The sequence below is a fragment of the Sapajus apella genome, unplaced genomic scaffold (genome assembly GCF_009761245.1).
Source record: "Sapajus apella isolate SASKATOON/1434 unplaced genomic scaffold, GSC_monkey_1.0 scaffold186, whole genome shotgun sequence".
Taxonomy (NCBI): Eukaryota; Metazoa; Chordata; class Mammalia; order Primates; family Cebidae; genus Sapajus; species Sapajus apella.
This window is the reverse complement of record NW_022437126.1, coordinates 265,866-288,604: the sequence shown is the minus strand read 5'-3', so window position 1 is coordinate 288,604 and position 22,739 is coordinate 265,866. Positions and strand designations below refer to the sequence as shown.

The 22,739-nt window shown below is 40.2% G+C and overlaps 1 protein-coding gene across 3 annotated transcripts in view; it reads left to right on the top strand.

Moving 5' to 3' along the window:
- RABEP1 (rabaptin, RAB GTPase binding effector protein 1) overlaps nucleotides 1-22,739 on the top strand; it is a 126,006-nt gene that overhangs the window by 81,333 nt on the left and 21,934 nt on the right. For 2 of the 3 annotated variants that reach the window (XM_032268807.1, XM_032268809.1), the window contains 6 exons: nucleotides 2,342-2,477; nucleotides 7,585-7,763; nucleotides 11,607-11,738; nucleotides 18,634-19,101; nucleotides 20,326-20,430; nucleotides 22,374-22,490. In XM_032268807.1, the coding sequence (XP_032124698.1) occupies nucleotides 2,342-2,477; nucleotides 7,585-7,763; nucleotides 11,607-11,738; nucleotides 18,634-19,101; nucleotides 20,326-20,430; nucleotides 22,374-22,490 (1,137 nt within the window). The remainder of the gene's footprint in view (nucleotides 1-2,341; nucleotides 2,478-7,584; nucleotides 7,764-11,606; nucleotides 11,739-18,633; nucleotides 19,102-20,325; nucleotides 20,431-22,373; nucleotides 22,491-22,739) is intronic. The other variant, XM_032268808.1, reaches the window with a different exon arrangement.

The following is a 22,739-nucleotide window of genomic DNA, read 5'->3' as shown; positions in this document are numbered from 1 at the left end:
AGGCTGGAGTGCAATAGTGTGATCTCGGCCCCCTGCAACCTCCTCCTCCCAGGTTCAAGTGACTTTCCTGCCTCAGCCTCCCGAGTAGCTGGGATTACAGACACCCACCACCATGCCTGCCTAGTTTTTGTATTTTTAGTAGAGACAAGGTTTTTCCATGTTGCCCAGTCTGGTCTCAAACTCCTGGTCTCAAGCAATCTATTTAGTAGTTTTTAAATATTAGAAATTCATTATTAATTAAACCAAATGTTTATTCCAAAAAGTAATAACTGGTAGAATTAGTGAGTTATATACCACCATTTTAAATCTGCCATACGGACTCCTTGACCATCAGCTAAATTACTCCTGTCTTCAGGTGTTAGAGAAAGTGTTTCACAATAGTTGGCTCTTTACCATTCTTTGTTCATATCATGTGCAAGGCTGACAACCTTCAGTGAAGCATCAAATGATTGCTTAAGTAGTCACTTAAATCTTTGACTATTATTGCGTGATGGCCTGGGAGTAAAGATAACTGAAAACAGATAAACTATTTTAAATTTGAAGAAGTAGAAATACAGCATGAGGCCGGGCGCGGTGGCTCACGCCTGTAATCCCAGCACTTTGGGAGGCCGAGGCGGGTGGATCACGAGGTCAAGAGATCGAGACCATCCTGGTCAACATGGTGAAACCCCATCTCTACTAAAAATACAAAAAATCAGCTGGGCATGGTGGCGCATGCCTGTAATCTCAGCTACTCAGGAGGCTGAGGCAGGAGAATTGCCTGAACCCAGGAGGCGGAGGTTGTGGTGAGCCGAGATCGCGCCATTGCACTCCAGCCTGGGCAACACGAGCGAAACTCCGTCTCAAAAAAAAAAAAAAAAAAGAAATACAGCATGAAAAGGACCTCGAATGTGATACTAGATATAACCATTTGAAAAAGTTGAAAATTAATTAAAGTGTTAGAATTTAGAATGAACAATTTATATGACAGTCTAAAGTGACACAGTCCTTGATTTTCTAGGGAAAAGAATTGCATTTTTTTTTTTTTTTTTTTTTGAGACAGAGTCTCCCTGTGTCTCCCAGGCTGGAGTGCAGTGGTGCCATCTCAGCTCACTGCAACCTCTGCCTCCCGGGTTCAAGTGATTCTCCTGCCTCAGACTCTTGAGTAGCTGGGATTACTGGCGGGTGCCACCACGCCCAGTTAATTTTTTTTTATTGTTTTTATTTTTAGTAGAGTTGGGGTTTTACCATGTTAGCCAGGATGGTCTCAATCTCCTGACCTTGTGATCCACCTGCCTCAGCCTCCCAAAGTGCTGGGATTACAGGCATGAGCCACTGCGCCTGGCCTACAATTTTTTTTTTTTTTTTGGTTATAACTTTCCTATATTAGACAGTATTGTTAATATTTTAAGTATACTTAATTGATCAAAAGAAATAAAGCATTTTTTAAAAGATGTGGTTTTATTTTTTGGAAACAGTATCTTAGTCTGTCTCCCAGTCTGGAGTGTGGCAGTGCAGTCATGGCTCACTGCAGCCTCAACCTCCTGTGCTCAAGTCATCCTCCCACATCAGCCTCTGGAGTAGCTGGGATTGTAGGCGTACGCCATGTTACCTAGCTAATTTTTAAATTTTTTGTAGAGACAGGATTTCTCCATGTTTCCCAGGGTGGTCTCAAACTCCTGATCTCAAGCGTTCTGCCCACCTTTGCCTCCCCAAGTGTTGGGATTACAGGCGTGAGCCACCACGCCTGGGCACGATGTGATTTTAAAATGTATTCTGCGCTTACCTTTAAGTCATTACAGTGTGAAACTAGTTATTTGTTCCATCATCACTTTTTCTTTTTTACTTCCATGAATATATGTATCTGTGAAAATGTCTTCTTTTTTTGCATTTAATGCATTTGGAATTCCCTCACCTAAAATCAGAGGAAAGCAAACTTAGAAGTGTATGGTATCATTTTTGTCCTTAGAAATTAACTACTGATTTAAAAAAGCAAAACATACCTTGTGTTACTGTTATAGGTAAAACAGACACATGCATATGGGAATACAAATTAGAACTACCTTTTTGAAAAGGGACAAAACTGTCATGTGTAATTTCAATTGTATATTTTATTCTGGTGGTATAATTATGGACAACATCTATTAATTATTTTCCCAGTTTTCTATAATAAGTACATATTTGTTTTTATAATTAAAAATTATAAATATTTTTTCTTAAAAATTATAAATATTAACTTATGTAGATGTAACATGTAGACATAAAAGTAAGTGTAAATTTTTTTTAAGGCATAGCCAGAACTTTGTATCTTAGATAGAAACTGTTGTAAATTTCAGTTTAATAGAATTGCATCTTCTTTCAGGTTAAAGAACTGAATCATTATCTGGAAGCTGAGAAATCTTGTAGGACTGATCTAGAGATGTATGTAGCTGTTTTGAATACTCAGAAATCTGTTCTACAGGAAGATGCTGAGAAACTGCGGAAAGAACTGCATGAAGGTAAATATATGTTCTGTATATTTTTATCTTAATCTCTAAGAACCATATAAGTTAAATTGGTGTTGACTAATAACAATGACAGATCTTAAAATAACAGTGCAACGCGTTAGTGATTCAGTTTAAGCTTCGTAGTTGGTTTAAATGTACTCGCGAAAAGCTGAAATTATGGTTTCTTTTTGCTTCATGACCTCAGTAATAACTTCACAAGGCAGCTGGGTGCAGTGGCGCCTGCTCCTATAATCCCAGCCCTTTGGGAGTTCTAGGCAGGAGGATCACCTGAGGTCAGGAGTTGAGACCAGCCTGGCCAACATGCCGAAACCTTGTCTCTACTAAAAAAACAAAAATTATCCAAGCTTGGTGTCAGGTGCCTGTTATCCCAGCTGCTTGGGAGTTTGAGGCATGAGAATTGCCTGAACCCAGGAGGCGGAGATTGCAACATTGAGGTGAGATCACACCACTGCGCTCCAGCCTGGGGGATATAGGGAATGTTTGTCTCAAAAATAACAAAAACAAAAAACAAACCCACCAACTTCACAAGGCACGAGCTCTGGAAGAAAGACAATAAAGCTAGGAGTTTCTACTTAAACTGCTTTACACTCCCCCCCCACCACCACACTCATTTAGATGGAGGTGTATTAGCAAAAGTGAGAATGGAAGAGGACAGAGAGTGTATTCTGGAGGCCCTAAGTTATAGACTGTTTTTCTATTTTTCTTTTTAATCGCTACCTCAAGTATTTTACTTGGTAAGTTACATACCGTTTTTAAGGGACAATTTTGATTTCACTAGTCTGGTAGCAGAATGATATACAAATTGACTCTATTTTCTAGGGGTGCATTCTTTTCCCACTAAAATAAACTATACTTTTGGTTGGGTGCAGTGGCTTAACGCCTATAATTCAAGCACCATGGGAAGCCGAGGTAGGCAGATCACTTGAGGCCAGGAGTTTGAGACCACCCTGGCCAACATTGCAAAACCCCGTCTCTACTAAAAATATAAAAATTCACCAGGCATGGTGGTACACACCTGTAGTCCCAGCTACTCAGGAGGCTGAGGCAGAAGAATCACTTGAACCAGGCGGGTAGAGGTTACAGTGAGCTGAGATCACACCGCTGCACTCCAGCCTCGGCAACAGAGTGAGAGACTGTCTTAAAAAAACAAAAACAAAAACTATATATATAGATACACACACACAGACACCCCCACACACAGATGTACTCTTTTATCTTCAGTTCTTCTAGTGATTTCTATATGTCTGGAGCTCTTAACCTTTTTATGTCATGAATTCCTTTGGCAATCTTGTGAAACTCTTTCACAGTAATGTTTTTAATACATAAAATATATAAGATTACGAAAAAACCCAATTATAAAATTTACCAAGATGTAAAAAACATCAAACTTAATGTAATAAATGTGCTAGTTCATTAAATACATTAAATAAGATCTAGCAGCAGGTTTAATAACTACTGCCATTTTAAAGTGGTGATAAGCATAAATAAGATTAAGATATCTGTAACTGAAATGAAATATGAAAATATCTGATTTCCATTAGTGACCAAGTCATAGGTATTGTTAAGCTGCTGTGGTTTTTTGCCTACATTTTATAATTAAAGCAAATGATAAATTTCAGTTAGAGGATAGTAAAAATAAAGGTCTAGCTTTTTTTTTCATCTAAATGTATGGACTCCTTGAATTCTTGCTGCTGCTACAGGTTGCAGTAGTAAAACATATTTTAATATGCAGGATTAGGACTGTGGTGATCGAGTCCTACTATGAATACTTTTAAGTATATCAAATAGTGTGGGAAATATAGCTATAAATAATTCAAATTTGCATATGAGTTATTTTCTAAATAGTGGAAAGCTGAAATGATACAAACCTATGCAATTAGTTCATAAAATGTTATGAAAATAACCCAAACCACCTGAAGTTTTGGCCTTCAGGAAACAGTTTCCAAATATGCTATTGCAGAAAAAAGATACTCATATTCTTTTTTTTTTTTTTTTTTTTTTCTTTTTTTTTTTTGAGACAGAGTTTCGCTTTTGTTGCCCAGTCTGGAGTGCAATGGCATGATCTTGGCTAACTGCAACCTCTGTCTCCTGAGTTCAAGTGATTCTTCTGCCTCAGCCTCCCAAGTAGCTGGGATTACAGGCATGTGCCACCATGCCCAACTAATATTTTGTATTTTTAGTAGAGATGGGGTTTCTCCATGTTGGTCAGGCTGATCTTGAACTCCCAACCTCAGGTGATCCTGATCTACTCACCTTGGCCTCCCACAGTTCTGGGATTACAGGCGTGAGCCACCGTGCCCGGCCGACACTCATATTCTTGAAGGTGTCCAAAATAACTAGTTCAGTTTAAATTATGTCCCTCCAGCACTTCGTTATTGAGACTACCAAACCTTCTTAATAAACCTTGAAAAGTATCTGAGAAGATTAATTAAAATGAGGAAGGAGACTGAGTAATTTCCATACTGAAACACTCACACCAGACAATAGTCTTGAAATGAAAAGAAAACATAAAAACCTAGCAGTGGCTGGGCACAGTGGCTCACGCCACCGTGGGAGGCTGAGGTGAGCGGATCACCTGAGGTTGGGAGTTTAAGACTAGCCTGACCAACATGGAGAAACCCTGTCTCTACTAAAAATAGAAAATTAGCTGAGTGTGGTGGCGCATGCCTGTAAACTCAGCTACGCGAGAGGTTGAGGCAGGAAAATTGCTTGAACTTGGGAGGTGGATAATGTGGTGAGCCAAGATCGCACCATTGCACTCCAGCCTGGCAATAAGAGTGAAACTCCATATAAAAAATAAATACCAGCAGCAGTGTAACTTATGGCCTAAATTAGGAATTAGTCATACAACCAAATTAATGCAATTGCATATTATTTGTGCTGTGCTTGGAAGTGTGTTAGGATTCAGCAGTGCCACCAATGGAGTGGTCAGTTCTTTTTGTCCCAGGAACAGATAGGCTTCTTAAAAGAAGTTGTTATTAAGTGGAGTTTTGGAAGGTGGGTAGGGGCTTGTCAGGTAGTCAGAGAGAAGCATAACATTAAAAGCCATCTGCATTTGTTGCAGCTAGGTAAGAAAATCTAAGAAAAGCAGTTCAACACAATTAGAATACAAGAGACAATGAACAAAATGTGAGGTTGGAGCTGTAGACACAGGCCAGGGCATGGAGGTCTTAATGCTAAGAATGTTAGACTTTATCATATGGGCAGTTCGGAGCCTCTGTAGGTTTTTTATTTTCTCTTAAATAACGGTTTTATTGAGATAAAATTTGCATTCCATAAAGTTCACTCATTAAAGTATACAATTCAGTAGTTTTTTTTTCTTTTTGAGACAGAGCTTCCCCCTTGTTGCCCAGGCTGCAGTGCAGTGGCACAATCTTGGCTCGCCACAACCTCCAGGTTCAAGTGATTCTCCTGCCTCAGCCTCCCAAGTAACTTCGACTACAAGCATGCACTACCACGCCTGGTTAATTTTTGTATTTTTAGTATAGACGGGGTTTCACCATGTTAGCCAGGCTGGTCTTGAACTCCTGGCCTCAGGTGATCTGCCCTCCTCAGCTTCCCAAAGTGCTGGGATTACAGGTGTGAGCCACCGCACCCGGCCTAGTAGTTTTTTAATATATTTACAAAATTGTGCTTCATCAGCACTGTCTAATAACAAAATATTTTCATTACCTCAAAAGGAAATCTGGTACCCATTTACAGTCACTTCCTGTGTCTCTGCCTCCAGCCCTTGGCAACCACTAATCTACTTTCTTTTTTTTTTTTTTTTCTTTTGAAATGGAGTTTCGCTCTGTTGCCCAGGCTGGAGTGCAGTGGTGTGATCTCAGCTCACTGCAACCTCTGCCTCCCGGGTTCAAGCAATTCTCAGCTTCAGCCTCTTGAGTAGCTGGTATTACAGGCACCTGCCACCATGCCTGGCAAGTTTTGTATTTTTAGTAGAGACGGGATTTCACCGTCTTGGCCAGGCTGGTCTTGAACTCCTGACCTCAGGTGATTCACCCACCTGGGCCTCCCAAAATACAGGGATTACGGGTCTGAGCCACTGCACCTGACCTCTACTTTCTATCTCTGTGGACTTGCCTCTTCTGGATATGAATGGGATTTTATAGTATGTGCCTTTTTGCATCTGGCTTCAATAAAGGGTTTTAGACTGGAGAGTGGTAATATCAGCTTTGCATTTTAGAAAGTTCAATCTAATAGCACTGTGGTGAATAGAATAGGGAGGGCAAGACTGAGGGCAAAAGAACAATAAAGGGACCTCTGTTGTAGTTAAGTCATAAGCGCTAATATAAGGCAGAAGCCAGAAGATAGATGAATCATATTGCAGAGGAGGCAGAATTAGCAGATCTCTGTCGTAGTTGAATATGTTGGGGTAAGGAAAAGTCCGAAGTATGAGTTGTCTCAGGTTTCTGGCTTGGGTGGCTTGGTAGATGGGTGGATAGATCATCTCTTTTCAGTAGTAGATGGCTGAGCTGATGAGTATCAACAGTGCATGCATTTTACAAAGGCTCCTTGACTTGTCGTAAGAAGTCTATATTAACCGGACCCAACGAGGATTTCTGGATAATAAATTTATCAGAATGTATTAAACATAATTAGGAGTGGTTATTCCCCCTTTGGCCTTTGGAGCAGTGTTTCCCAAAGTATATTTCCTAGAATACTTGTTATTTGAGTTGTACTGTGGAAATTTTTTTTCTTTTGTCAAATAAATTTGGAAAAGCTATATTATATATTACCTTCCAAGAAAACATAGACATGATTAAGACCCCGAGTTCAAAGTCCTGCAGTAATGAAATCTTTAAACATTTATTTAATTATGGAGGAGCCTTTGCAAAATAATAATAAATTTCTCCCTTTAACTTGAAGTTTCTGAGACTTACTAAGCACAGAAATCTTTCTTTGCTGTGTTCCTAGGAGTACACTTTGGGAGACTCTGCTTTAAAGAGATGGTGTGGGGATAGGTTGCCCCTTGGTCCAGCCAAGGACAGAATCCTAGACATGTGGGCCATTGGCCAGACCTAGACAATTTCTGTGCTAAAGAAATTGCCTACCATTAAAATTCAGTGTTTTTGATTTGTGGTGGGGGGTTCCTAAACAGTTTGCCATCTCTTGGAGCAAGAGCGACAACAACACAACCAGTTAAAACATACGTGGCAGAAGGCCAATGACCAGTTTCTGGAATCTCAGCGTTTACTGATGAGAGACATGCAGCGAATGGAGATTGTGTTAACTTCAGAACAGCTCCGACAAGTTGAAGAACTGAAGAAGAAAGATCAGGTGAATAGAAGTTTTATGGGACTGATTTGCTTTGTTAGTAATGTCCCCTACCACATGTGACTGCATTACCTTATGAGTATTAGAGATTGACTTAAGCTGAAACAAGGGTGATGCATGCCACTTTTAAAAACATAATAGCTATATTTGAGGGGTTTTTTCATCTTTAGAAATGGCCTTCTCTGGGAGGAAAAACTGATTTAGAAGTGATCTTCAGTGACTACAGGATGCAGCAGTGCATATTTCTGAGAAAATCTTTCTCTACCATGCTGACCAGTTCTCCTAGTGCTCCTGAGTGTTGTCAGTCCAGGCCAAGTCTTTGGTGACATTGCTCTAAAACAAGCTTGTCCAGCCTGCAGCCCTCGTCTTTGAATGCAGCCGAACACAAATTTGTAAACTTTCTTAAAACATTTGCAATCTTTTTTTTTTTTTTTTAAACCTTATCAGCTATCACTAGTGTTAGTGTATTTTGTGTGTAGCCAAGACAATTATTCTTCAGTGTGGCCTAGGGAAGCCAACAGATTGGACACCCTGCTCTAAAAGCTCTACTAGGTGGCATGATACGGATGAGGGGCTGAGTAATAGGAAATGGCAGGTGTTCACAGTGCTGCATATTCAAGTTCCTGTTTCCTCCTTATCTTTTAGTTATTTAAATTGCATAAGTAACACACACACACACACACACACACACACACACACACGCACCTTCTCACAATATTTTTATTTTAAATACAAAGTGGAAAAAAAATATAAAATGATCAAGTGTAAAATCGTCCTATCTCCACACCTCCCTGTCTCAGAAGATTGCCTTTACCGTTTGGTATAGAGTCTTCTAAACCAGTTCTGTGTGTTCATGAGTGTATATTTAGGGTGTCTTTTTCCTCTTTTTATTATATATATATTTTTTTAAGATGGGGTTTCACCATGTTGGTCAGGCTGGTCTTGAACTCCCGACCTCAGGTGATCTGCCCGCCTTGGCCTCCAAAGTGCTTGGATTAAAGGCGTGAGCCACCATGCCCGGCCATCCTCTTATACAACTATAGTTATAAGTATTTATTCTAGGCAGGATGTGGTGGCTCACATCTGTAATCCCAACATTTTGGGAGGCTGAGGCAGGAGGATTGCTTGAGCCCAGGAGGTCAAGACCAGCCTGGGTCATATAGTGAGACTCTGTTTCTACAAAAAATTTAAAAAAATTAGCTGGGCATGGTGGTACGTGCCTATAGTTCTGGCTACTTGGGAGGCTAAGGTGGGAGGATCACTTAATCTGGGAGGCAGAGGCTGCAGTGAGCTGTGATCACACCACTGTACTTCAGCTGTGGGTGACAGAGCAGGACTCTGTCTCAAAAAAAAGTATATACATTTCCCATAAGCATTATCCTGGACATATTTTCATGTCAAAGCTGTATTTTGTGCTTGACTTTAGCATGGTTGTACCATATTGATTTGCCCTTTCTCCTTGTAGTGAGCATGTAGGTATTCTCCCCTTTTTTATCATCTCAAATAATGTTACAGCTAAATCTTGGACCATATTGTGTATGCATACAGGTATTTCCCTAGGATAGCTATATAAAAGTATTCATTGCCTTTCTAAGTATCTTGTGAAACATTTCAAATTGCTTTATGTGACTTAGGTTAGATTTTGTTTTGCAAAGTTTCTTCTTTTTAAAATTTCCCTTTTGTCACTTAATTTGGACTCATTCATTGTGTGTGTGTGTGTGTGTGTGTGTGTGTTTTCTTTTTTGAGACAAGATTTCACTCCAGTCACCCAGGCTGGAGTGCAGTGGCACAATCTTGGTTCACTGCAACCTCTGCCCCCGGGCTCAAGCGATTCTCCTATCTCAGCCTCCCGAGTAGCTGGGACCACAGGCGTGTGCCACCATGCCTGGCTAATTTTTGTATTTTTAGTTGACCATGTTTTGTATGTTTAGTTGACAGGGTTTCACCATTTTGGCCAGGATGGTCTCAAACTCCTGACCTCAAGTGATTCGCCTGTCTTGGTCTCCCAAAGTGCTGGGATTACAGGTGTGAGCCACCATGCCCCACCGACATAAAAATTTAGATTCTAAAGTACAGATCTTATCCTGCCTACTCTGATGCCCATTAAAAGAGTCTAAACTTGACCTGGCATGGTGGCTCACACCTGTAATCAGGAGTCTGAGACCTGAGGTCAGGAGTCTGAGACCAGCCTGGCCAACATGGCAAAACCTTGTCTCTACTAAAAATACAAAAATTAGCTGGGCATGTTGGCACACGCCTGTAGTCCCAGCTACTTGGGAGGCTGAGGCAGAAGACTTGCCTGAGGCGGAGGTTGCAGTGAGCCGAGATCACACCACTGCTCTCCAGCCTGGGTGACCAAGCGAGACTGTCTCAAAAAAAAAAAAAGAGTCTAAACTTTACTAAGATGATCATTTAAAACCTTTGAGCTCTTACTATGTGCTAGCATTGTGCTAAGACTTTATGTATAAACCTTTATCTCAGTTGGTTATCAAAAAAACAACTCTCCATAAACAGTAAGGACTATATTATACAGTTCCTGTGTTCTAGATGAGTAAACAGGCTGAGAGGTCATGCAGGGCCCATCTGAGGCGTGAACAATCTCTGATTCCAGAGTCTAGGTGCTTACTCACCACCTCTTTCTCCATGTCCTTTACTTATCATGTACTTGCCCATTTTTCATTTATATCAAATCATACAGAATTCCCCCACAGGGCTGCTTTTCCATGTTTCTGTCTTTTGTATGTGCTTCCTTTCTCTCTAGAACCCTTAATTGTCTCTTCCCATGCAACTGGCAAACTGATCTTACTGATCTTTCACAATTCAGCTGAAGTGTTACCTCCTTTGGGCCGCCTTTGCTGGCTCCCTCACTGTTTTTCTCCCTCTTTAGAACCTTGTACATACTTGTATTATAATTGTTTGTCTCTCCTCACTAGGTTGTTTTAGGGTACATTGAAGGTATAAGGTATTTTACTCATCTTTGTTGACTGAATTATTATATCAACTTTATTCCTTTTGTACTCATACATTTGTTAATATTTCTAATGTATGTGTAACATTATAAAAACTTTTTCAGGCGGGCTGTGGTGTCTCATGCCTATAATCCCAGCACTTTGGGAGGCCAAGGTGGGAGGATCGCTTGAGCCTGGGAGTTTGAGACCAGCCGGGACAACAGTGTGAGACCTCATCTGTGCAAAAAAACCTAAAAATTAGCCAGGCATGGTGGTGCACGCTTGTGATCCCAGCTACACGAGAGGCTGAGGCGGGAGGATTGCTTGAGCCCAGGAGTTCAAGACCAGCCTGGGCAACAAAATGAAACCCTGTCACTACAAAAAATAAAAAGATTAGGCTATGATCCCAGCTACATGAAAGGATGAGGTAGAAGAATTGCTTGCTCCATGGAGGCTGCAGTGAGCCATGTTTGCATCACTGCGTTCCAACCTGAGTGTCAGAACAAGACCTTGTCTCAAAAACAAACAAAACAAGCTTTTTCATATTTATTTTCTATAGTAATCACAAGGAATGGTCTATGTAAATTTTTTCATGGATCATGTAAAGTGATTTTGCTTTCTTTTGTTTTGCCTTACTTTATGTAGTATACTTTTCTTGGAAGCTGCTTCCTGACTTGTTCTTTATACCAGGGTTCTTAGTTTGTGCTTATAGTATTAAAATATTTTGTCATGGCCAGAGGCCCTTAGATGGGATTACAAAACAAAGAAGCTTAAGTGTCCAGTTTTCTCTTATCATAATGCTCTATTCTTTCTTATTTGTTTTGAATGGTTAAAGAACTATGTCCTTATTAAATAGGTTACTTGGGTAATATGTATTTTTTTTCTTTCTAACTTTTAGGAGGATGATGAACAACAAAGACTCAATAAGAGAAAGGTTCACAAAAAAACAGATGTTGAAGAAGAAATAAAAATACCAGTAGTGTGTGCTTTAACTCAAGAAGAATCTTCAGCCCAGTTGTCAAATGAAGAGGTATAGTGAATCTATAATTAAAGTCATTATATACACAATGTCAACAATTTTAGCTTACTCATACAATAGTTAATTACATTGGTCATATGAGACTTGAGAAGTGCATAGCTACTTGGTGAAAATTAGATGAAAATGACATTTCAGTTGTTTTTATGGCATTATAGGTGGCACTATTCGAAACATGTTGCAGCTTCATTTGCTGTCTGGAATAATTAGATGTTCTTTTTTCCAGTATTTTCAAAATTTAATACATTAGAATATTGAAATAATATCTGCAAAATCTTTTTTGATGTGAATAGTACGTGTTGCTAATACTTGTCCTTTTTGTTTAAGAGAGGTTATCTCAAGCTCTGAAATGCTAAACTGTCTACAGCATGTATATGAGTATTGACCAGTATTAGGCTTTAATCCCTGATGACAGTGGGTGAGGTTTGGCACCCGGGGTAAAACGACACAACAGGATAAAAGTTTCAGTTACTAGGAACGGGTAGAGTAGAGACACCTGAAAGTGTTAGGTGTTCTGTGGCCTTGTCACCTCTCACCCACAGTGTGGCAAAGGCCTTCTCATTCGGTTTCCTGTCTCAATCTGCCCCATTCCACTGCATTACTGTTGAATTCATTTTCTTAAGTGCAGCTGCAGTCAGGCCACTCCCCCACTCAAAAATTACTTTTGAGTCCCATTACCTATATAATTAAACACAAATTCCTCACTCAGACAAATAAGGCCCTTCATCATCTGGATTGCATTTTAGCTACAGCGGTCATAATCTTGGACTGTACTTATACCTAGTTTGTTGGTTTCTTCATTTGGAGTACTTTCCTCCCATTGCCATTCTGAGTATTGAAATCCTTCTGCTCATCTTTCAAAGCTCGTGCGGGTTATCTAGTTTTCAAGGAAGAAAATGCCTCTATTACTGCCGTTAGATCCCCCAAGATCCCTAGCTTGGCATACAAAGGCATTCACAGTTGAATGGCCCTGCTGGCCCCACTCACTGCTCTCCACTTTTCTGTAGCCAGACCTGTGCACTTACTGTTCACGTGTATGTGCCCTGTCCTTGCTGTTTAGGATCATGCTCACTTCCTTCCCCCTACCTTCTTTCCTGGCCTGGTAAATGAATTTCAGTTAAATTGGATAAGGGTCTTCTCTTCACTTTCAGGGGTATCGTGCTTCTGTTTACTTTGCAGATTTACTTTGAGCCATATATAATCTCCTTCCTGGTGGTTTATATGCCCATGTTTACAGATTGTTTGATGTTTAAGAAAAACTTGAAAAAAATTTTAGTAGACACTAAAAAGTAATGTATATTGTGGTTATTTTGTTCATTCTTTGTTTTGGGACATAGACTGAGAACCACTTGTTCTAATTCTGCTGTGCCTTTTAAAAAATATTTAGACTCCCAAGAGAATGTCTCAATTTTTGGGTACAGCCAATGATTACATAGTGTTTTCATCATGCAATAATCTATTTAAGAAAGTCTGAAAAGCAGGAAAACAGGAAAGGGACATTTGTTGTGATTTACAGAGAAGTATTTTTATTTTTGATTCTCTCTTAGCAGATCTGTAGACTTACAGAGCTGGTGTTTTGCAACTTGAATGTTGAATATAATTGTTTTGTATCAAGAATGATGACACAACCCTTGGTTTAGAGTTAGTCTGAAGTCTGGCTAACATGGTGAAACCCCATCTCTACTAAAAATACACAAATTGACTGGACAAGGTGGCATATTCCCATAATCCCAGCTACTCAGGTGACTGAGGCACGAGAATCGTTTGAACCCAGGAGGTGGAGGTTGCAGTGAGCTGAGACTTCACTGCACTCCAGCCTGGGTGACAGAGTGAGACCCTGACTCACACACAAAAAAAGTTAATCTGAGATGCTTTGGAGAGTTAGATTTATGGCTAAAGATATTTGAAATTTGCAGATGTCACATTTTCTTTAACTTGATGCTTAGAATATGCTTTTTTGTCTACAAAATGTTCATTATGGAAAATTTGGGAGGTATAGAAAAGGCCATAATATAAAATAAAAATAACTGGTAGATCATCCTTCTCAGAGATAACAACTAATATTTTGGTATATATCTCTTTCTTCCTTTTGTTTTCTTTTCCAGAGATAATATGTACGTTAACATATGTGTTTCTTTTTTTTTCCTTTTTAATTTTAATTTTAATTTTTTTTTTTTTTTTTTTTTTTTTTTTAAGATGGGGTTTCACCATGATGGCCAGGCTGGTCTTGAACTCCTGACCTCAGGTGATCCACCCACCTCAGCCTCCCAAAGTGCTAGGATTACAGGTGTGAGCCACCGTGCCCGGCTCTTTTTTTTCTTTTAAATTTGAGACAGGGTCTCACTCTCACTCAGGCTGGAGTGCAGTGGCGCAGTCTTGGCTCACTGCAGCCTTGACCTCCCAGGTTCAAGTGATCTTCCTGCCTCAATCCTCCTGAGTAGCTGGGACTACAGGTGCCTGGGCATTATGCCCAACTAATTTTTTGTAGAGTTGTATATCAACATGTTACCAAGGCTGGAACACATGTTTCTATTTGGCCTTTAAAAAAAAAAAATTTTAGACATGGTCTCACTTTCACTCAGGCTGGATTGTAGTGACGTGATCTCAGCTCACTGTAACCTCCGCCTCTCGTGTTTAAGTGATTCTCCTGCCTCAGCCTCCTGAATAGCTGGGATTACAGGTATGCACTGCTATGCCAGGCTAATTTTTGTATTTTTAGTAGAGACAGAGTTTCACCATGTTGGCCAGGCTGATCTTGAACTGATCTCGTTATTCGCCCACCTCAGCCTCCCAAAGTGCTGGGATTACAAGCTTGAGCTACCATGCCCAGCTCTATTTGCATTTTTAAAACGTAGATTGTAACCACATAATGTTTTGTGTAATTTTTTTCTCCTACTTAAATCTACTTTAAGGTTTTGGCAGATCATTAAATGTTTTTCCCCAAAATGATATTTAGTGGCTGGCATAATTTTAGCATGTAAATGTACCATAATTCTTTTAACCAATTCCCTACTAATCACTTTGTTAATTTTTGCCTTTTTTTGTTTTTTTAAGACAATCTTATTCTGTCACCCAGGCTGGAGTTCTATGGTGCTATCTTGGCTCACTGTAGCTTCCACAGTTCGAGTGATTTTTGTGTCTCAGTCTCCCGAGTAGCTGGGACTACAGGTGCACACCACTATGCCCAGCTAATTTTTGTCTTTTTAGTAGAGACAGGGCTTCACCATGTTGGCTAGGGTGGTGTTAAACTTCTGGCCTCAAGTGATCTGCCCACCTCGGCCTCCCAAGTGCAGGGATGACAGGTGTGAGACTGCACCCAGCTGTTTGCCTGGTTTTTAATTCATAATGGTGACTGAGTGATGACATAGGGAGGTCAATGCCATTGAAAAAAGTTTTGTGTTACTCACAGTTCCCCTAGAAGCAGAGGCAAAGCACATCATGCATGGCCACAGCCGGGAAGCACCAGAGCTGGTCAGGAGGCAGGAGCAGGAGCAGGAGCTAGAAAAAAAGCATGGGCCATGGCTGTTACTGTGGTTTCTCTGGGAAAAGCAAAGTAGAGCAGAGCAGAGAGTTTAGGACTGGCTAGTAATTAATTCTGGCAGCCTTTGGGGTATAGGGTCTGCTCTTAGTTGTTTGGAACTGGCCTTGGGTTAATTTAGGGCAGGGGAGATACTGGTTTGGTGTGTGACTTAGGAAAGGAGGTGGTTGGAGATACGGGTTTGAGATTGAATGGTTTGTATATGAAAAGTGTGTTTACTGTCATGTGAGTTGTTTATTATCTCTAGAATAATTAGCTAGTCCTGTGAAGCAGCTTCTTCCCAGCCAGCAAATTCTCCACTAAGTCAAAACAGTATGAAATATAGAAAATGAAAAGCATGATTAACACACTGATAGTCAAGTTGGTTCCATTTTTTACTACTATACAATTTTTCATTATTATAAGTAATGTCATAATGTTATATATAATTTTTCCTTGTACAAAAATCATGAATGCATCTGATTTTTTTCTTTTCTTTTTTTTTGTATGAGTTCTTAGGAAAAGAACGCTTGCCAGGGCATGGTGGTGCATGACTGTAATCACAGCACTTTTGGAGGCTGAGGCAGGCGGATCACTCGAGGCCAGGAGTATCAACCAGCCTGGCCAGCATGGCGAAACCATGTCTCTACTAAAAATACAGAAGTTAGCCAGGCATGGTGTCTGGTGCCTGTGGTCCCAGCTATTCAGATGGCTGAGGCATGAGAATCCCTTGAGCCCAGGAGGTGGAGGTTGCAGTGGGCTGATATTGCGCCACTGCACTCTAGACTGGGTGACAGAGCAAGACTCTGTCTCCAGGGAAAAAAAAAAAAAGAACTGCTGAATTCAAGGATGTAAACATTTTAAAGATACTATTGCCAATGCAGAGTCTGATGTGGGGTTTTTTGTTTTGTGTTTTTTGAAACAGGCTCTCGTTCTTGCCACCTCGGCTGGCTAGAATACAGTGGCGCCATCAAAGCTCACTACAGCCTCAATCTCCTGGGCTCAAGCAATCCTCCCGCCTCAGCCTCCTGAGTAGCTGCGACTGCGAGCATGTGCTGCCATACCTGGCTGATTTTTAAATTTTTTTGTAAAAATGAAGTCTCCCTATGTTGCCCACGCTGGCCTTGTACTCCTGGGCTCAACCTCTGGAGTGGAGGTCTTGTACTCCTGTCCTCCTACCTCAGCCTCCCAAAGTGCCGGATTTACAGGCCTGAGCCACTGCACCAGGCCTGTAGTCAGATGTTTTTCAAACGGTTCTCACAACTATTCTATCCCTAGCCCCTTCCCTCCTCAGTATCACAACAGCACTGTATGTGATATGTAGCAGTGGGTGTTAGGTTTATTTGTAAACTAACAGGATGGCTTAGCCCAGTTTTTATTAGGATACTTACTTGGGATCTTTGCCACAGTAAGCTTAATATGTACAAGATTTGTGTTCTTAGCCATTGGAGTTGAGATGAGTAAAAATCTTTAAAAGGAAATAAATAGAGGAATTAACTCAAAATTTATCACCTTTTTATTACACCAAGTATATTTTTAAAACATTTTAAAAAATTGGTGATGTGGGCTTGCCAGTAACAACTGTATTCCACAGTCTCTTCTGGTTCATTTAAAAAAGAGCATTTAACAAAAAAAATTAGAAAGGATATTATCTTAAAATATTGTCATTTAAATGGAATAAATTTAATTGGAAGGGACTGGGCATGGTGGCTCACTCCTGTAATCCCAGCACTTTGGGAGGCTGAGGTGGGTGAATCACGAGGTCAGGAGTTCAAGACCAGCCTGGCCAACATGGTGAAACCCTGTCTCTACTAAAAATAAAAAATTAGCTGGGTGTGGTGGTGAGCTCCTGTAATCCCATCTCCTTGGGAGGCTGAGGCAGGAGAATTGATTGAACCCGGGAGGTAGAGGTTATAGTGAGCCGAGATTGCGCCATTGCACTCCAGCCTGGGCGACAGAATGAGACTCCGTCCCCCCAAAAAAAAAAAAAGGGAAAACTTACTATATTTTCCTTCAAACGAAGTCATTTTTCTTATGTCGCCACTAACTATGCAACTGCTTCATGTAATGGCATTGGTTTGCCTTTTGCCTTCGGGAATGTGCTGTACCATGTTGTTTGAAAATTGAGGTCAAATTCAGCCGGGTACGGTGGCTCATGCCTGTAATCCCAGCACTTTGGGAGGCCTTGGCAGGCGGATTGCCTGAGCTCAGGAGTTCCAGACCAGCCTGGGCAACACGGTGAAATCCTGTCTTTACTAAAATACAAAAAATTAGCTGGGCATGGCAATGTGTGCCTGTAGTCCCAGCTATTTGGGAGGCTGAGGCAGGAGAATTGCAAGAACCCGGGAGGCGGAGGTTGCAGTGAGCAGAGATTGTGCCATTGCACTCCAGCCTGCGCGACAAAGCAAGACTCTGTCTCAAAAAAAAAAAATTGAGTTGAAATTCATGTAATGTAAAATTGACCATTTAAAGTGTACAGTTCAGTGGCATTGCATATATACATAAATGTTTTTAGTTTGAAAACATTTTTATCATTCCCAAAGGAGACCTCGTACCCATTAGAATCACTCCCCATTTTCCCTTCTCCCTAGCCTCTAGCAACCACTAATCTGCTTCATGACTCTATGGATTTACTTGTTCTGGACATTTTAAGTAGATGGAATTATACAATATGTGACTTTTTGCATCTTCTTTCACATAGTGTACAACATTGAACATGTTGATTACACTTTGGTTGAAAATACCACATTCTCATAATTTCCTTTCTACTACTCTGGCTACTTCTTTGCCCATCCTCAAAATGTTAGTCTTTCTCAGGACTCTGCCCTTGGCCCTCTTTTCTTACACGCTCATCCTAGGTGTTCTGATTTGCTGCTGTGGCTTTAATTATCATTATGCAATAGCTACTCTCAAGTCTCTATCTAAAGACTTCTGTGTCCCTCTGTCAAGTGGGCATCTCTACTTGGATATATGACAGGCACCTTGCACTCGACATATCCAACACTGAATTGCCGGTGACTTTCCTCAGCTCTTCGTATCTGGGAGGCCTTTGAGCTCCAGAGCATTCAGCACATAGCTCTAGCCCATCCTTTTATCACAGTATTATAATATTCTGCTTACTTATCTTTTTTTTTTTTTTGAAACTGTATGTATCTCAAAGTCAGGGATTGCATCTTGCTCACAGTTGTATCCTGAGTGCCTGGTTTCATGTCCAGCATGTAGAAATGACACTTGTTTAAAATGTTCAATGATTATAGGAAAGTAGCACATTAATGATTATCATGTGTAATGAGTGGTAGAATACATTATAGTTTTTGTCTTAGAAAATGAAGAGAATTGTCTAATTTGGCAATATTTATTTTCATATTTCAGGAGCATTTAGATAGCACCCATGGTTCAGTCCATTCCTTAGATGCAGACTTACTGTTGCCATCTGGAGATCCTTTCAGTAAATCGGACAATGACATGTTTAAAGATGGACTCAGGAGAGCACAGTCTACAGACAGCTTGGGAACCTCGGGCTCATTGCAATCCAAAGCTTTAGGCTATAACTACAAAGCAAAATCTGCTGGAAACCTGGATGAGTCAGATTTTGGACCACTGGTAGGAGCAGATTCAGTGTCTGAGAACTTTGATACTGCATCCCTTGGGTCACTCCAGATGCCAAGTGGGTTTATGTTAACCAAAGATCAGGAAAGAGCAATCAAGGCGATGACACCAGAACAAGAAGAGACGGCTTCCCTCCTCTCCAGTGTTACCCAGGGCATGGAGACTGCCTATGTGTCCCCCAGTGGTTATCGTTTAGTTAGTGAGACAGAATGGAATCTCTTGCAGAAAGAGGTGAGTTAACATTCTCATGTTTTTATTCTTGCTCACTCTGAGGCACACTGGGAAGTTATGGGATTTATCGTTCGTTTAGCAGATGGTTCGTGGAGTCTGCAGATACATGTTGCCAGTGAGTGGTTGTTAACCTATGTCACCTGACCCTTGTCATAGTCTGCTTTGGCTATTCCAGGTAATTGTGACAGAGAAAGGAGCTAGCTAGCTAATCACAGTGAATGTGAACTTCCCCACCTGAACTCCCAACTCTCAAGGTGGAGCAATCTGTCTGATTAGCATTACTGAATTGAAGTTAGCATAACCTGAATTTGGTTTGCTTTGCAGTTTTCTATAATCTCAATGTATTCTAGGATTCAGGCTTTTATGCTTCCTTTAGGCCAAAGCGCAATTGCCTGTCTGCTGTTGATGCTGAGAGTGGGTTTAAAGAGGGATTGGGAATATGGGAGAGAAAAGGCAATCTTTAATGAGGTTAATTTTCCTCCTTAGAGAATTTGTAAATTCACAGGTAAGATTAGGAGATAAACACTTAGATATTTGCATAATGCTTTATGGATTACAAAAATCTTTAACATACCTGATCACGTAAAGCTTTATGATTATATGAGGCAATTGGGGCATGGTTATTCCCCATTTACTGGTGAGAAGAGTGGCTAGGAAAGACAAAGTGAGTTGCGGAAGTGTCCCTTTGACTTAGCAGCAAAACCAACTTCTGGTGCTTTCCTTGACTCAGGCTGCTTCCCTTTAAAGAAGCCGTTGGTCGATAAGAGGAACAGTTACTAAGCCTGTAGGAAACTATTCTCAATAGTCTTATGCAAAACACATGTGAGAAGGTGCTACTTACTAGTTTCATGCCTATTTTATAATTGGTGCTGGTGAAACGATGATTTAGCCCTGCTTTTGTTTGTTTTTCCTTCCCATTGATTGGTTAGTATTAACTGTGAGTACCACGGTCTAGTACCTTTTGGTTGCTTTGTGTTTTCCTCAGATGTGATGTTTTGTGCCTCTTGGCGATAAATTGTGTCCATTGTCTATCATACTCGTACTGGAGAGTTTGACTTTTTAGTATGTGACCCTATATTGTAACTGTTTGCTGTAAGGCCCTGAAGAAAGTGTTTACTTCATGTTCTACTTTGAGTGCGATTGGTAAGACTATGCACGTGTACCTAAAGTATGTGATGTGGAATTATTTTGTTTTGCCTAAGAGATAATTTTGGTGCCCTTCAGGTGCATAATGCTGGAAATAAACTTGGTAGACGTTGTGATATGTGTTCCAATTATGAAAAACAGTTACAAGGAATTCAGATTCAGGAGGCGGAAACAAGAGACCAGGTGAGTGTCTTCTGGATATGCCAGATTGTTATCTATTGTAGTTTTCATTGGAGGTGCAGAGTTAATTGCCTCCCCTCCGGCCTCCAGCCCTGTTTACATCATGAAGCATATCCATCTTGTTAAGTTATGAAATAACGTGGTACATGCAGTGGCAGTTACATTTTTAGTGGGAGCTCACTAGGACTCTGCTTTTGTGTATCTGCACAGGTCAGCCCAGCTCTTAAAGGGACACTGCCTCATATCTTCTATTCTGCCCCTTCTGCCTAAGGCCTAAAAGTGATTTTATATACATGAAAGTACTGTATGATATGGAGATCTAAGGGAGATAAAAAGTTAATTATTGCCTTTTACAGAATAAAAGCTTAATTGAATGTTATATTAATCAGAATTTGTGTCCTTCATTGCTTATTGTTCACTTCTTGTCATAAATTTGTTAAGTTTAGCAAGTTCCCAGAAATTAATCTTTGGGAGATTTGGTATGCGAGATTGATAAATCTTCGGTACATTTTCAAATGCAGTGTTTGATAATGGGTACCTTGATGGCATTTAGGAAATAATGTAGAAATTCATGAGAAAATTCATATACTTGTAAAAGTATATGAAAGAAAGATACTTTTTTCCTTATATTTCCAAATTGTTCTTTGGCTGTTATGAATATGATTCCCTTGGTCTTCAAAATAACTTTAAGCAGATGAGAATGATGGTTTCATATTTTCAAATGTCATTGCTATTGAGTTCCTTCATACACTGGGTGCTTTACTCATAGATGTTTCAAAGATAAATTTCTAAAGCTATTTGCAAAACTAATGTAGTTGGCCCCTGATAGTGTGGTGTGGGAATGATTTCCGTACACATTTCAGTAGACTGTTTTATTTATTATTATTTTTTAAAGGTGGGGTTTCACCGTGATGGCCAGGCTGGTCTTGAACTCCTGACCTCAGGTGATCCACCCACCTCAGCCTCCCAAAGTGCTAGGATTACAGGCGTGAGCCACAGCGCCCAGCCTCAGTAGACTGTTTTAAAGCCTGGCTAAAAATTAGTCATAAAAAGAAGTGGGAAAAGGATGTCCAAGGAGAGAAAAGATTATACAAAGAACAAGAGTTAGGGAAGAAAATGATGTATTCTGGGAAGTATGAGTAGTTAGGTGGCTGGGCACAGCAGGTGATTGTTACAAAATAATGGGAGAGTAAGCTACAAAAGAAGGCCATGATGATGACATCACTTACGGAGGGATGATGATTGAAGGGGTTTAAATTTTACCCTGAAGCTGGGTGCAGTGGCTCTTGCCTATAATCGTAGCACTTCAGGAGGCCAAGAGAGGCAGATCACCTGTGGTTTGCTTGGGAGTTTGAGACCAGCCTGACCAACATGGTGAAACCACACCTTTACTAAAAATACAAAAATTAGCTGGGGATGGTGGTGTAAGCCTTTAATCCCAGCTACTTGGGAGGCTGAGGCAGGAGAATCTCTTGAACCTGGGAGGCAGAGTTTGCAGTGAGCTGAAATCGTGCCATTGCACTCCAGCCTGGGCAACAAGAACAAAACTAGGTCTCAAAAACAAAAACAAAACAAAACATTAAGGTATTTAGGGTTTTAAGTAGGGAAATTATATGATTTCACTTTTACAAAATTTATGGTGTTAGTGTGGATTGTAGATTGGAGACAGAGGCTAGACTTCTAGTCAGGAAAAACAGTGTCATAGCCTAGAGGATCCGGGGAAGAAGCAGATGTTTTCAGATGGGAAGTGTGTAAAAAATGATTTGTTAACTGTAAAGCACAGTACAGTTGTCTCTTGAGGTCATTTATCTCATTTCTGTCTGAATTGAAAAATCTATGGTGTTTCCTAGAAAAAGAGAAGATATTCTAAAAAATTCTGTAGTTACATTTAAAATTTATGAAAGGATTCTGGTTTTTCTTTCTGATTGACTTTTAAAATGATATAGGTGAAAAAACTACAGCTGATGCTAAGACAAGCTAATGACCAGTTAGAGAAGACAATGAAAGATAAGCAGGAGCTAGAAGACTTTATAAAGCAAAGCACTGAAGATTCCAGTCACCAGGTAAGTGAGGGATGACTGGGTTATTCAAATAAAACATTTAAAAAATACAGTCATGTTTCTTTTGCCTTGAAGATTTGGCAGTTCGATTTTTCCCCAGGTAAAAAGATTTCTTACTGATCATTCTGTGATACCTGTTTTACAGATTTTTAAAAAATAACTTTTGATATAATTGGTCAGTAAATGGCAGGAGGTTCTGATTCTCCTTTCTTTCTTTCTTTCTTTCTTTCTTTCTTTCTTTCTTTCTTTCTT